Below are 16,747 nucleotides of genomic sequence, written 5' to 3'. Positions count from 1 at the left end.
CATTGAGCTAATTCCGTTATGACAAACAGGTGAAGGCGACTTGTACTTTGGACCGGTTCTCCAAATCAGTGACGACCTCCCTAATCATCTTCGTCCAGTCCTTCTTCTGTTCCACCCCTCTGGCCGTGTACAGAGTATTCGCTGGCAGACACATTATAGAGAACAGATACTTCTACTCTCTCTGTCTTGTACAGCTGTTCTTCATGCAGGTCAAAGCACCCACGTTTCTCATCATACCATATCAAATCCCCTCCCCAATGTATAAAAACTACTGAAAACTATTTTAAAATTCTATTTAAAAGTTTCGGATATATTCTATAGCTCTTTTCGCTTCACTTTTTAAGACCCTCATATGGTCACGGGAACTTTTAGTTTTCACGCGATGAATTGAACAAATTTTTTCCTAGTTTCTGCCGTTTTCTAAACAAATTTTGGAGGTTTACGGATGAAAGTTTGACAGATGATGGATGATACTAATTTTTAGAATATAGCCGGATAAAAAAACACAGCGAAAGTTTGTTTTCTAGACATTTTTCGGCAATTTAATTAAGAGTAGTCAGATAAATGTTTTAGAGCCAGAAATAAGAAGTAAAATCAATTTGAAGCTTCGAATTTACACAGAGGCGAAGCTGCGCTTTGCAAACACTTGCAAGAATACGACTAAAAAGTAGCTCTATCAAGTGAAATAAGAAAAAGTATAAATAAGCCTCGATTTAGCAAAAACTCGGCTACGTGTAGGGTTCGAATCTGCGACCTACAGCAATCAACAGATTTTGAGTCTCACGCACTATCCATTGAATCACGCAAGCTTAACAATCGACAAACACTAGTCACAAATCAAGCAGCTACATATGCTAATTACTTTGAGTGTACCAAATTGCAAAGCATAAAGCCACAATATGTATAAATTATGGATTTCAAAAAATTGCGAGATAAATTGAGTTAGAAAATGCATCAGCTGTGTTAACTGATTGCTATTCGAATATCAAAGCACATGCTATGAATAAGCTGTAAAGGTGCCCCAAAAGTGGCACCAATACTTGCGACTTAAGTTGGAAAAAATGAAACCTTGTACTTATACACATTGCTTCGCAAGTGTAAGAAGCAATCGTTGGAAAGCGAAAGTCCAAGCTAGGCCCTCATATAAGTTTCCCATAACGTGAAAAGAACCAATTCGGTTTTTTTAAAAGCCTCTTAGACGAAATTCGACTGAAATTCATCAGTTCATTTAGTTATATATCTGTAACCTGAGTTAAACAATGTTTTGTAGCTGAGTTTGTTGTATTCCTTTTTATCTTACGAGAAACTTTTACAAGGGCCCAACTTAGACTCTTGGGTCTCCAATGAACTTTTTAAATCCATTGTTTTAAACTGTTTATGCTGTTTATGAGGCATTACGAGGCCACACTGTGCATTTTGTGAACTGTAAGCTAATTCCCCAGTAAGCACTCTCCCTTTGTTCTTCTTTTGTTCTTTCCGACATAATTAAAGACTTCTCTTTGGAATCTAGGAACATACAGACAAATTGTGCGCCAATTCAGTGCACAGCTTGGCCTCTTAATGGGATTTTTGGCTCTCTAATGCCCTCTAAACGGCCAAACAAAATATTTAAAATAATTTTTACTCTTTTTAATTCGACTATAGACTAAAAACCAATTTCCAACGTCATTTTCAAAGTTTCACCCCTAAGTAATTTTTAATTGCAGAGAAAACGGCAATCACCTGAAAAAAATTGTTCATTTGATCACTTGAAAACTAAAAATTATAACTTTTATGCGCCGTGACTCCAAATCCGACAAAGCTGCAATTGGTCAACCAATGAAATGTCTTCATATGAAATTAATCGAGTTTCATTCGACCATAAATGAAGATTATCATTTGACCACAAGCTGCTACGATACTTTAAAAATTTTTTTACAAAATCTAATCTTTTGTTTTGGAACATCAAGACCTATTTAAGAGTAATCACTACGTTCATTACTCTTTACTAAGACTTTAACAAGAAATCTCACTCCAGCTCGACAAACGTGATTTTGATGTTCTTTGAGTTGATTGATAACAGTATTTCAAAATCAGTTTTCGCTCACATTAAAACTAAAAAAGATAACATAAAAGACTAAGCTCGGTGATTTTTTTTGAAACAAAATTCTGACTTTCATATGATGCCTCATTCGAGTTCAATTAATGTCTTTTGGATAGGCTTGACTTCGTCGATACAAATCTTTTGGCTAACTTATCGCAAGATTTAATAACTGCGAAACATTTTAGAAGTAAAACTCTGTGAATGTTTTTTTTGGAAACCCAATGCTTATTTTAATAGGGTGTTTAAATCTACTCCGATTAGTTGCTTTTGACGGGTCGTTAATTTTTTGATACAACCTTTTGATACCTGTTTTTGATTTATTTACCTAGAAAATTGAAAAAACCACAAAAAAACTTATAACATTGAAGCTTTCTTCATTTTTTACCGGAAACACAAATATAGCCAACTTACAATTGGAAAAAAAGTAATGAACGCAAGAAAACTGAAAAAAACTGACTTGTTTTTTCAAGAGCCTTCAACTTTTGAATTTCAAAGAAAAAATATAGATGATTTTAAAGTTCCTTGAATTTCTAGAACAATTTATGATGGACATTGTCCTAGGAAACTAACCCAATTTGGGAAAACTGGATCAATACGTAAAATTTTTGTTTCGCTGGGATATCTGATTTTTATTTTCCATTTCGAAATCAGAAGTCGATCGCGTTTTTTGTCACTTTTACACTTTCTTTGTTCGATAGTGAAATTGGCCTTCCTTTCAAAAATGGAAATGCACTGAACTTAAAAAGAAATCATAAGTAAAACCGCGAAAAATCAAAACTGAGTGTGAACAAATTTTAAGACTTTCTCCTGAAAAAACGCAAAAAAATCAGCAGGATCTGCTTAAGAGTACTCACTACGTTCATTACTCTTTATTAAGACTTTAACAATAAATCTCACTCCAGCCGACAAACGTGATTTTGATGTTCTTTGAGTTGTTCAATAACAGTATTTCAAAATCAGTTTTTGGCTCACATTAAAACTAAAAAAGATAACATAAGAGACTAAGTTCTGTGATTTTTTGGAAACAAAATTCTGACTTTCACACGATGCCTCATTCGACTTAATTTATTGTCTTTTGGATGGGCTTGAATTCGTCGATACAAATCTTTTGACATGTTTATTAATTAATTTACCTAGAAACCTGAAAAAAAAACGAAAAATGTGTAAGACTGAAGTTGTGGGCAAATTTTCCTTGAAACCGCATTTAAGACTTCAAAGTCACACCTCAATCTGGCTCAAAAGACGCTTTTTGGAGTGGTTTGCGTCTTGCAATGTCAATTTTTCGTGGCTAATTTGTCTGAAAATTTTAAAAGCCCATACAAAAAAACTTAGAAGACTACAGCTTTGCAAAACTTTTTCTCGGAAACTCAGTTATAATTTTACGCTCTTCACTATTTTTTTTAAAGAAAAAGGGCAAATTACAAACAAGAATAGCCGGTTAGTAAGCAGATAGCGCAAGGGTAGCCGGTTAGTTAGCAGATAGCGCAAAATGTTTCGACCATAGTCTTAAAAAATACAACCAAAAAAGAATATTTTTCGATATGAGTGTTGTTTTTTTGCGTGTTGTGACGAAAGGATCTGAACAAAAAAACTTTAAAAAATGTTCGAGAATCATAGTAAAATAGGCAATTTAAAAAACATATGAAGTAAAAAATAAATGACCAGAAAACAAACTAAAAAATAGCAGTTTCAAAAGGGCGCAGAAATACTAAAACAACTAAGTTTTATCCGAGTAAAACTAAGTTTTTGATGCTTAAATTAAGCTATTGTAAGCTTTTAAGCTATTAAAATAAGCTATTGTCGCTTTACTCGCTCGAAATTAGACAAAAAATTACAAATTTCACACCCGTTTTACCAAACGCTGGGAAAACTTTTGATTTTTTTTATTCCGTTTAAATTACGTAAGTCACGGCTTTAATATGATATATCATTCAACGGCTCCTCAGAATTTTTTAAATGTTGAAAAGTTGTTCATACTGTAGTATTCATTGTTCACGCTGGCACGTTTTGTTGCAGCTAAGATTATAAAAAGTCATTATAAATAAGTTTTCGTAAAATAAATTTCAAAAAAAAAATTCGAAGGGGGAACTGGAGAACAGCCCATTCAACTCACTCCGATGATTATTTGTGGTAGCTGATTTTGCAAGGAAAACAAAAAAAAAGAAAAAAACACCCGAACACAAAGTTACTTCCCGTTTTTCAAACGGTCATCCATTATATACTGACAAGGTTAAATAATAGAAATTATGAAAACAGAGGCCCCTGAAAAAAAACCTTCAGATCTAATAACGTAAACTAACCTTAATCATGTTAAAACTAGCTCTTGGTGAGGAGGATTATTCTCATGCGTGAAGGACCGAATGCGCGAAATTTCTCAACCAAACAAAGCCCTTTAAACTGTTCAAAATTGTTTAAATTGTTGCTCATTTCTTTCAAATTATTCAATTCTGAGCACTTATTGGTTGAAAAATTTTTCGCGCATCTGGTCCTTTGGGCGAGGAATCTCCCTTGGTGAACATCAAGAAAAAATTGAGCTTTGTTGTAACTTCAATGAACTCTAGTGTAAACACACGGAAAATTGAGGCGCGCGGTGAGCTTTCAAAATGTTTTTTTTTGGATAAATTACATATTCAAATGATAAAAACGTTTTTATTTAAAATTTCACCAGCCTTGACATAACCAGAGATTAACTAAACAATTGGGTAATTGAAACTCATAAATTTTCTCCTTTAAAACTCATAAATGAAGTGGTTAGGTTTCCGCCTCTCAGACGAATGGTAGGATGTTCAAGCCCACCATTATGCGTGCTCGCTGCTTGAGGGTCAGGCAACATACCCGCTTGGAAAAATAGCCGAAAAACTGTGCATGTTTTTCTGGGGGCGCAAAGGCGGTTCTCCGTGAAGAGCTGAACACCTCACATCTTGGTCCTTTACCTTAAAGGAAAAATTATCTTAACTCATGGAACCCCCTCAAGAACTGTTTTTGAAAATCCGTCCCTCCCCCTTTGAGAAAAATCTAGATTTGCCCCTTCACGCCAAAATGAAAGTTGACTTTTTTCCAGATATGTTTCGCGACGTGCGCCCTCGCCTTCTACCAGTGTTTCTCAATCAAACCTTTCTTGACTCTCAAAAGATCGAACAGCGGATCTCAAACTGCAGTCGTAAACAACAACAGGTTGAAATACTTGTTATGTCTGATCACGTGGGTCCTTTCTACAGGCGCCAGTGTGACGTCACAGCTATTCAACGCAGATTGTTCCGACGTGTTTGCAAGATATTCGAATTTTATCATTTCGTGGTCTGTCTTCATCGGCATGTTCGTGCTATGCTCCTTTATCACTCTGGGGTTTCTGGTCATGACTTATTCACGCATCAGCAGAGCCAGAAGTTTGCTGCCACAGAGAATGAAAATGGTCGACACTGTAAGTCAAACTCCTGGAAATTTTTAGAAAAAAAAATAAACTAATTTTGGCTAGCAAGCTTATGATATTAGCAGCAGATTGAAACTTGGAAATTGTACATTGAGCTAATTCCGTTATGACAAACAGGTCAAGGCGACTTGTACTTTGGACCGGTTCTCCAAATCAGTGATGACCTCCCTAATCATCTTCGTCCAGTCCTTCTTCTGTTCCACCCCTCTGGCCGTGTACAGAGTATTCGCTGGCAGACACATCATAGAGAACAGATACTTCTACTCTCTCTGTCTTGTACAGCTGTTCTTCATGCAGGTCAAAGCACCCAAGTTTCTCATCATACCATATCAAATCCCCTCGCCAATGTATAAAAACTACTGAAAACTATTTTAAAATTCTATTTAAAAGTTTCGGATATATTCTATAGCTCTTTTCGCTTCACTTTTTAAGACCCTCATATGGTCACGGGAACTTTTAGTTTTCACGCGATGAATTGAACAAATTTTTTCCTAGTTTCTGCCGTTTTCTAAACAAATTTTGGAGGTTTACGGATGAAAGTTTGACAGATGATGGATGATACTAATTTTTAGAATATAGCCGGATAAAAAAAACACAGCGAAAGTTTGTTTTCTAGACATTTTTCGGCAATTTAATTAAGAGTAGTCAGATAAATGTTTTAGAGCCAGAAATAAGAAGTAAAATCAATTTGAAGCTTCGAATTTACACAGAGGCGAAGCTGCGCTTTGCAAACACTTGCAAGAATACGACTAAAAAGTAGCTCTATCAAGTGAAATAAGAAAAAGTATAAATAAGCCTCGATTTAGCAAAAACTCGGCTACGTGTAGGGTTCGAATCTGCGACCTACAGCAATCAACAGATTTTGAGTCTCACGCACTATCCATTGAATCACGCAAGCTTAACAATCGACAAACACTAGTCACAAATCAAGCAGCTACATATGCTAATTACTTTGAGTGTACCAAATTGCAAAGCATAAAGCCACATTATGTATAAATTATGGATTTCAAAAAATTGCGAGATAAATTGAGTTAGAAAATGCATCAGCTGTGTTAACTGATTGCTATTCGAATATCAAAGCACATGCTATGAATAAGCTGTAAAGGTGCCCCAAAAGTGGCACCAATACTTGCGACTTAAGTTGGAAAAAATGAAACCTTGTACTTATACACATTGCTTCGCAAGTGTAAGAAGCAATCGTTGGAAAGCGAAAGTCCAAGCTAGGCCCTCATATAAGTTTCCCATAACGTGAAAAGAACCAATTCGGTTTTTTTAAAAGCCTCTTAGACGAAATTCGACTGAAATTCATCAGTTCATTTAGTTATATATCTGTAACCTGAGTTAAACAATGTTTTGTAGCTGAGTTTGTTGTATTCCTTTTTATCTTACGAGAAACTTTTACAAGGGCCCAACTTAGACTCTTGGGTCTCCAATGAACTTTTTAAATCCATTGTTCTAAACTGTTTATGCTGTTTATGAGGCATTACGAGGCCACACTGTGCATTTTGTGAACTGTAAGCTAATTCCCCAGTAAGCACTCTCCCTTTGTTCTTCTTTTGTTCTTTCCGACATAATTAAAGACTTCTCTTTGGAATCTAGGAACATACAGACAAATTGTGCGCCAATTCAGTGCACAGCTTGGCCTCTTAATGGGATTTTTGGCTCTCCAATGCCCTCTAAACGGCCAAACAAAATATTTAAAATAATTTTTAGTCTTTTTAATTCGACTATAGACTAAAAACCAATTTCCAACGTCATTTTCAAAGTTTCACCCGTAAGTAATTTTTAATTGCAGAGAAAACGGCAAACACCTGAAAAAAATTGTTCATTTGATCACTTGAAAACTAAAAATTATAACTTTTATGCGCCGTGACTCCAAATCCGACAAAGCTGCAATTGGTCAACCATTGAAATGTCTTCATATGAAATTAATCGAGTTTCATTCGACCATAAATGAAGATTATCATTTGACCACAAGCTGCTACGATACTTTAAAATTTTTTTTACAAAATCTAATCTTTTGTTTTGGAACATCAAGACCTATTTAAGAGTAATCACTACGTTCATTACTCTTTACTAAGACTTTAACAAGAAATCTCACTCCAGCTCGACAAACGTGATTTTGATGTTCTTTGAGTTGATTGATAACAGTATTTCAAAATCAGTTTTCGCTCACATTAAAACTAAAAAAGATAACATAAAAGACTAAGCTCGGTGATTTTTTTTGAAACAAAATTCTGACTTTCATATGATGCCTCATTCGAGTTCAATTAATGTCTTTTGGATAGGCTTGACTTCGTCGATACAAATCTTTTGGCTAACTTATCGCAAGATTTAATAACTGCGAAACATTTTAGAAGTAAAACTCTGTGAATGTTTTTTTTGGAAACCCAATGCTTATTTTAATAGGGTGTTTAAATCTACTCCGATTAGTTGCTTTTGACGGGTCGTTAATTTTTTGATACAACCTTTTGATACCTGTTTTTGATTTATTTACCTAGAAAATTGAAAAAACCACAAAAAAACTTATAACATTGAAGCTTTCTTCATTTTTTACCGGAAACACAAATATAGCCAACTTACAATTGGAAAAAAAGTAATGAACGCAAGAAAACTGAAAAAAACTGACTTGTTTTTTCAAGAGCCTTCAACTTTTGAATTTCAAAGAAAAAATATAGATGATTTTAAAGTTCCTTGAATTTCTAGAACAATTTATGATGGACATTGTCCTAGGAAACTAACCCAATTTGGGAAAACTGGATCAATACGTAAAATTTTTGTTTCGCTGGGATATCTGATTTTTATTTTCCATTTCGAAATCAGAAGTCGATCGCGTTTTTTGTCACTTTTACACTTTCTTTGTTCGATAGTGAAATTGGCCTTCCTTTCAAAAATGGAAATGCACTGAACTTAAAAAGAAATCATAAGTAAAACCGCGAAAAATCAAAACTGAGTGTGAACAAATTTTAAGACTTTCTCCTGAAAAAACGCAAAAAAATCAGCAGGATCTGCTTAAGAGTACTCACTACGTTCATTACTCTTTATTAAGACTTTAACAATAAATCTCACTCCAGCCGACAAACGTGATTTTGATGTTCTTTGAGTTGTTCAATAACAGTATTTCAAAATCAGTTTTTGGCTCACATTAAAACTAAAAAAGATAACATAAGAGACTAAGTTCTGTGATTTTTTGGAAACAAAATTCTGACTTTCACACGATGCCTCATTCGACTTAATTTATTGTCTTTTGGATGGGCTTGAATTCGTCGATACAAATCTTTTGACATGTTTATTAATTAATTTACCTAGAAACCTGAAAAAAAAACGAAAAATGTGTAAGACTGAAGTTGTGGGCAAATTTTCCTTGAAACCGCATTTAAGACTTCAAAGTCACACCTCAATCTGGCTCAAAAGACGCTTTTTGGAGTGGTTTGCGTCTTGCAATGTCAATTTTTCGTGGCTAACTTGTCTGAAAATTTTAAAAGCCCATACAAAAAAACTTAGAAGACTACAGCTTTGCAAAACTTTTTCTCGGAAACTCAGTTATAATTTTACTATGATGTCTCACTCCAACCTGACTAACGTCTGTTTGAGGTGCGATGGTTTCTTTGATACCAATCTCAAGACATCTGTTTTTGTTTATATTACTTTAAAATTTGAAAAACCTACCCAAAATTCGAAAGAGTAAAGCATTGCAAAACTTTATCTCGGAAACCCAATTGGCACCTCACTCGATAACAATTGACGTTTTTTTGGTATGACAAGAGCTTTTCGATGACACGATTTTTGAAATCAGTTTTTGGCGATTTTACCCTGAACCTTGTTTTGACTAAAAAATGTAGTTTTGGCAAACATTTATTGCAACTTTGATATAAAATTTATTTAGTGTTTGTGGATTCTGTTTATCCACAAAGGAAAAGAAACAGTTATTGAATCGTTCAGTTTTTTCAGGAAAACCGCGGTTTGCCCGTGTCTAAAATGTGCAGTCAATTAGATTTGATAATTTTCCTTCTCAAACCTAAATATAATTCCCTAACTCCTTAAATAGAATTCCCTAACTCTTAGAAATTGTTACAGGCTGCCATTTTCCCAGTATTGGTTGCATACAGAAGTCGTGCATTCCGAATGGGCTTCCGACAGCTATTCTGTGCGGTGGTCAGCACCCCTCTCAATAACGACGCCATTCTAGAGGAACTCTGTAAGCTAAGACAAATTTGTAAAAATCCCCACCAGGCATACATAATTAGAATCTCTTTAAGGGGGATTAATGTACAATACTCACATATGCTTAACTTTTGAATTAGTTTTTATAAGGGGAGCGTGTTACCAGAAACCATAGAGTGGATAATTAAAGAGATCCCAGAACTAGTTATAGATAAGGCCAAATTGTGGTAAAATCCGTCATCTTACCTTCTTATTTTGTCATAAATTCCTGCATCTTAAATGTATTGAGTTTTTTGATGCTCTCAGAACATCAAAGAATTCAAAGTTTTCAATGCATCTCATCTTATTCTTGCAAAAAAACATGCGTCTGATCTTGCGCCGTTTCTGACAAAGTTGTCTGTATAAAAGAGTCGACCTTTTTTATGTACTTATTATGTATTGACCCCGAAGGCGCATTTATAAAAAAAACGGCGCAGCTCACAAATTGATGTAAGCAGTACCAAATAGCCTCTCTGAAAAATCTTAAATTTTGCAAGTTTATTTTTGAAAAAAAAACTCGTAACATGCTTTGTACGTTTCGGGCAAAAAAATCACGACAGCGGTTAGAAAAAAGTATGAATCACAATTTAACACTTTTTCGAGGTCCTTTAGCTTTCGCACCCAACCTATTCTAACCAGTCATGAAAAAATAGCGTCAAAACTCAAAACTATTAATGATTATAAAATTAAAATTTCGGACTAGCGTCATTACAACAACTCATACCAATTGATTTCGATTCTGAACGCTGCTTAATGCAAATGTTGTTGTCTCGACAGTTAATATACTGCTATAGACTAATGGACTTTAAAATTAGGTAATCACATGCTGTCCTTAACCAGTTTCTAGCAATAACAACGATTTGGTTTTGCTTTTAAATGTCTAGCAGTCTCTGAAAAAAAACTCAATTCGGTTAACAAACAATGGTAAATAATACTGATGAAAATGAGATCAATTTTTGTTCTGCTATTTTTTTCAGTTTTCTTAATTAAGAAAAAATGGCGTCATTATAGCTTTTAATTTATCAATTGCTCTACAGATTTGAATACGCTTACGTCTATACTCCCAGTTTTCTTCTATCTATATAACGAAATCCCAGTGTTCTTTTTACAAATAAAGCGATGGCTCTATTTTTCAAGTTGTATTGGAGTGATTTCAATTTTAGACGATTCTTCGCCGCGACTTATACCCTACAGCAAAGGAGGAATGATGGGAGACGCCGCCGTTAAAAACGTCTCCAACCCCCCTCGAAAGGAGACAGATTCGCGTCCGGGAGAGGAATCAACAACAACAACACCGCAGCAGCAGCAAAATGGGCATTGTTTATCATTCGATCGAGGGGACGTAGGCGGGCTAGAGACGGGGCAAATTGGCGGTGGTGGTGGTAGAAAGACTCCCTTGCATCCGCCACCGCACAAAAACAGCAACAGCACTGTCGGACTGCGGGGTAAGAAGTGACTTTAGTTGCGTGGGTCAAATTGAATTACATCTGCTCGCTTCCGCAAAACTAGAAGTCACTCTTTCGCTCGCTTAATTGAATTGCATTCTCATCCTCCAAATCAAAAAGCACAGGCCAAATGACCACCGCTGGCCATTTCACTGCCCTCAGCCTTTCTTTCATCCCTTTTGATGCTTTTCGAGAATTGAAAACCTCATTTCTTAGCAATTTTCAAACGCCGAATATTTTCCATTATTCCCATTTTCTAATACCATTCAATATCAATTTAGTCTTTCAAATTTGCGAGGTAGAAAAATGATTGGAAGTGATGGCCGTCCGAGCAAATAATGGATTCTCTTTTTTGTTTGCTCAACAAACTTCAAGTCTTCTGCACCAAATAAAAGGTGCAAAAATCAGAACAGAAGGGAAAACAAATTAAATTTCGATAAAGCCAAAACGCAAAATAAATATACAAAATTTAAAGCCTTAAAATTTCTCTACTTTCATTGAATAAAAATTATAGCAATTTAAAGTCAATGAAAAAAATGCCATGAAAGATTCACCGAAATCATGAAGCCTGAATAACTTGACGTCTGCGACCGCTTCCGATGAAAGCGGCTATCAATAAATACCGCCTTCTTAGTTTGGACATAAGATGATACAATTATAGCCAAGAACAATAACTATATAAAATTTTACCCTGCATTTCTTGGTTGCCAGCCAAAAAATTGTTTCATAAAAAAGTCTTAATAACAATAATTTTTTTTGAATCTAACTTTTTATTTGTTTACTTTTCAATCTTGTGCATCTAGATAAGGAAACTAGGACAAGCAGGTGGGGGTTTTGAGGGATTTGTGAATTAGCCCAACCCCCTCTCAGAAACTAAAAAGTCCCCAATTAGCTACTACTTTACGGCATCCATCAAGGCGAAATTGAGGCGTGAGCACGCACCAAAAAAAACAATAAAAAACGAATAACGAAATAGTGCAATTTCCCAATCACTTTAAAAAGGGTCTATAGACTCATATTAAAGTTTTAAAAACATAGCCAACTGACAGTTGGAATAGAGTAATGAACGCAAGTAAACATATAAAACACAATTTGTTGAAAAAGACTCGAAATTCGAATTTCAAAGAAAGCGCTTTTTTGATAACATTAACCCAACTTGAGAAAACTGGATCAATAAGTAAAGTCTTTATTCCGCTCGGAATCTTAAAAATAAATTCCACTTTCGAAACAAGAAATCTTTCATGTTTTTTTGCGCCATTTCCACGTTCGTATTTAGAGAGTGCTACTTACGTCAATTTCAGCAGATGAATTTCAAATGAAATCAAAAAGTGCACATATACCTTGGTGCATTCAAAAATGCATTAAAATGTATGAATGCACATCTGTAGTTTAAGACTTTCCTGAAAAAAAAACAGGACAAAAAATCACCACGACTTATCTTTACGTTCATTACACTTAAAAAACCAATTTGATGCCTAACAAAAAAGCATGAAAATAACACAAAATGAGGAAAAACTTTGTCCGTGAATTCATTTAAGTGTCTGAAAAAATATTCGAACGCTGAAGACGAGCTTTATCTTTGCAAAAACAATGATGGTGCTATCGAGCTGACGGATCGGTGGCTCAAGCACTCACCGGCAAAAACAAAGCAAAACTCTCAATGTTTTCAAGTTATTAAACAACCGAGAGTAGCAGCCTAGATGTCATCACTCCAACCACTATCTTTTTTTTGCTGTTTCTGAGAACTTGCGATACATTACAGCGCTTCAACAAAATCATACTTACAAAAACACTTGAAAAAACTCCGGAGAAATAATTTCGACCAAAATTTTTTTAAACACGTCGAAAAAATTAAATGTCAATTTTAAATTGACTATCTAAAACGTACTCAAACATATGATAGAAGCTTTTAAGTAACCTTTGTTCCTCTAACGTCGACAAGGAAGACAAACTTCATACACAAAACACTCAAACTCAAATCATAAGCGATTTCTAACTAGGTTGAAACTGACTTCACAACTAAAGCACTCACCGAAAACCCCCTACTAACCTCAACAACTGAACTCCCCAGTCTCGTTCCAGCCTATCTCAACTACGCACCGGCGACTCGCCCTACTTTATCCCTACCTCAGCAGACGTGACCAATTGCCACCAACGAATATCCAAATTGCTTTACCACCGGTCATGATACCAATCGCCTCTTTCAATGTCCAGAAAACCATACTACAGTCACTACTCTTTCACTTTGGTCCAAACCTATCTAAAATTTGGTGTTCCACAGGTTGTTGACTCAACCTTGAATGCACCAGTCGAGCTCGCTCTTGATGACCAGTACTGACTCAAAACTGACTCATAGTTTCGGCTATTACACCAAAAATGTTCCTGTCTTATGTTCCGCAGATACGGTTTAGGCGAAATTAGACGCCACAACCAGAGTTTTGCTGCCTTTTATCTGTTTGGCGGCTTGGCGATTCACCAAAACCTGTACGGCAACCAGAATCACTAGCCGTCTCAGTTACTGGAATAGTGGGCCCTTACCACCCGGAAAGCACCCCAGCGAGGGCCGCAGTGTTAGACTTGGACGACACGACGAAAATAACAACCCTCCATTGGAAGTCATGAACACAACCAAAACAAAGAAATCAAATTTCTCTGAAGTACTGAAGAACTAACGAGTAAACCATTCCAGACGAAAACGAAGACCATTTATAACGAAATCTGACCAAAGAGACGAAACTTTATGCGCTGCTTCTCGACTAGGCAACTTCAACAACACTAATGGCAGAGCAAACAAATTATACAAACCATTAAAAATCAGATTTTTTTAAAAACCACTAGTAAGTGGTGTTTACCGTGCTAAAGAGTTGAGTTAACTCTTTGATATCGAGTCGCTCGCCCACAAGACGTGGTAGTTTGATAATTTGATTGTAAAACCATTGCCACTAAATTACTATTTGCAGAACTTAAATTTTTCTATCAAGTGGCCAGTTGCACTTCGTAGATAAACCTAAATTATTCCGCTACTTCAAGCCTCTACGGAGCAAAAAAGTTTTCGAGTAAAAAAATTATTAAAATGTTCAATTAATTTTTTCCTTATTTGTTTCTTCATATATCCCCGAACGCTGTTTAGTATAAAATGATGTTTCCTGTCTAGTAAGCACTATTGCGATCAAACAGCTTGCTTCAATTCAGTTTGGAAAAGTTTCTAAGCCGGATTACTGGATCATGTTAACTATTTCCCCCTTATTGCAAAAGGGGGGATAGTTAACATGATCCAGTAATCCGGCTTAGAAACTTTAGGGGGGGGGGCGTAGGGGAATAGTTAATAAGGTTTGCATGAAATTTATTGTAATAACGTCAACCAATAGGAATGAAACTGAAATAACGTCAACCAATAGGAATGCGACAGAACACATTTCTGAGAAATACAAAACCAATCCAGTTGAACATAATCAAATGTGTTTTTATCGGGGGGGGGGGGGTACCATAGGGGGGAAATAGTTAACATGATCCGGATTAATACCCCCTTATCTTCACTTTAAAAAAACATGAATACCGCGCTTGAGTTATCAGGGTTATCACGGGTTAAATATCTCTTTTTAAGCTTTGAGCTCACGAAATCAATATCTTTCAGATAATAGAAAATTACAATATCCTGAATTAATATCCTCAGCATCGATTGTACTTTAGCGCTGATTAAATAAACTGCGATTAAAGAGCACGAAAATTTGCAACTTAGGGTGACAAAAGAGAGCTCCTTTGATAAAACTGGCGTTTGCTTCTGCAATATTTAAATCTGGGGGTTGAGAAATTAGACGATAAGCAAATTAGAAGGAGGTATTTAAAAGGAAATTAGACGATTTCGCAAAACTGCAATTGTGAGAAATTAGACGAATGCGATAGAGATTAAAATTGTTTGCAGAAAAATTGCTGAGAAAAATAAAATTGTTAGCAGACAACACTTAAATTTCGTGGCCAAAAATTGTACAAGTCAACCATGCATAATTTATTCAATTCAAAACTCTCCTGTAATATTCGGATTTGACATTTTGCGTTCATTCAAACCAGGGGCGGACGCCCCCCCCCCCCCCCCTCAGGGATTCGACTTTTGGTACTTTTTAAGAAATCAATTTTTGGTGACGGACTCTAAAATTTTTCTAAGGCGCCTTGGCGCAAATATATACTAAGTTTGAGGGGAAGCGCGCGCCAAAAAAACGCGATTTTTTTTTGTCAAAATTTTCCAAAAAGTGCCCAAAAACGGCTTTATGACCTGTTTTTTCAAAAACTTGCCTGCGGCGCAGAAAATTTGGCCAAAACAGCGTCTTTTCAGTGCTTTAGTAGAGCTCCGAAAATCTATTTGGTCGATCTAAAATCCCCCACCCTCCTTAAGAAAATCCTAGATCCGCCCCTGGTTCAAACTAATTATTTTGACATTTTTCTTTGACATATGTTTTTTGTATTTGTGAAACTTGACTCTTAAGAAAAAATTTTGTTGGCCCTTTCCTTTGCAATAGGAAAGGGCCAACTATTGCAAACGAAAGAGTCTAATTTCGTTTTTGTAGATCCGTCTTATTTGCTTATCGTCTAATTTACTAGGCCCCATAAACCTTCATTTTGCACAAGGAATGTACGCAAATTATCTGCAGCGAAATATGATAATTACTTGCAGTTTCAGTTAGTTGCGAGCTTAATTCAGTTTGACTTATCAGGTTGTTTGTTCTGCTCTTGGACCATTCTACAAATGACGATACACCGAGAGTAAATAAACCAGCCGAAGTATACACCAACCGAAATTACGCGGAGTACATAAGCCAGCCGAAAAGTTACATTTGAATGAAATTTGCATAACTTTCGTAACTTTTACAAAACCATTATAAAACACTTACGTATTTTCGGCCGGCTGATACTTCGGCTGGTTTATATACCACCTAAAAGCTGGAAAAATGGTAGTCAGTGATTGCTATTTGATTGATGGAAATTGCGTAATTACATGTAGTTACAATCTCGAGAAAAGAGCCAGCTCCTTCGTTCCACAATTTGGTGTACAGCCTTTTTGTTTATTTCAGATACACAGATCAAAAGAAACCCCGAAATGGATCACTTCAAATCAAACATCAACCTCCGACGAACCGACATCCTCAGCGACGACGACGAGGAAGACGAAGGAGTCGGCTCAGGAATCGGCACGAGTTACTCAGACGAGAAAGTATTCGTTGAAATAACCGAAAACGAAGTCAAAATCCATCATCACACTCGGCGACTTAGCGGGGACCGCCTGGCGGGTGATAACGTCAGTAGCGCCACGTCCATAACTCGCAATTCAGTCAACAATTGTAGTCCAGACAGCGGAGCGAGTGGGAGAGCTACCAGTCCTCATGATTACACCGCAGGAGCTCATAATTCTAGCATGAAAGATGATAGCAGCATATCTAGAACCCTTTCGGACATTCATTCAAAAGAAACTTATATTTGACGCTACAACTTCACTTTTATACTCGATGTAATTGTAGTACATGAATACAAACGTCAATTTTACGTATGCATTTATTTATTCAAAATTTTCAAATTAAAGTGTTTGAAATTTTC

At 35.9% G+C, this 16,747-nt stretch overlaps 3 protein-coding genes across 5 annotated transcripts in view; 2 read left to right on the top strand and 1 right to left on the bottom strand.

Annotated features, from left to right (window-relative positions):
- Positions 1–275, top strand: part of LOC134852061 (probable G-protein coupled receptor 63) — a 30,306-nt gene extending 30,031 nt beyond the window's left edge. The window contains exon 5 of the mRNA XM_063868341.1: positions 30–275. Coding sequence (XP_063724411.1) covers positions 30–275 — 246 coding nt within the window. The remainder of the gene's footprint in view (positions 1–29) is intronic.
- The window catches only part of LOC134851528 (la-related protein 1B-like), a 424,232-nt gene that overhangs the window by 257,483 nt on the left and 150,002 nt on the right, over positions 1–16,747 (bottom strand). The gene's annotated exons all lie outside the window — the stretch shown is intronic.
- On the top strand, positions 5,386–16,692 carry LOC134851153 (uncharacterized). The gene is made up of 5 exons (XM_063867112.1): positions 5,386–5,504; positions 5,631–5,810; positions 9,591–9,711; positions 10,880–11,161; positions 16,228–16,692. Exons 1-5 carry the CDS (start codon positions 5,397–5,399, stop codon positions 16,632–16,634), a joined length of 1,098 nt encoding a protein of 365 aa, XP_063723182.1. The 5' UTR covers positions 5,386–5,396; the 3' UTR covers positions 16,635–16,692.

This window comes from Symsagittifera roscoffensis, chromosome 7 (assembly GCF_963678635.1).
Source record: "Symsagittifera roscoffensis chromosome 7, txSymRosc1.1, whole genome shotgun sequence".
Classification (NCBI taxonomy): Eukaryota; Metazoa; Xenacoelomorpha; order Acoela; family Convolutidae; genus Symsagittifera; species Symsagittifera roscoffensis.
This window is presented reverse-complemented; position numbering and strand designations above follow the sequence as displayed.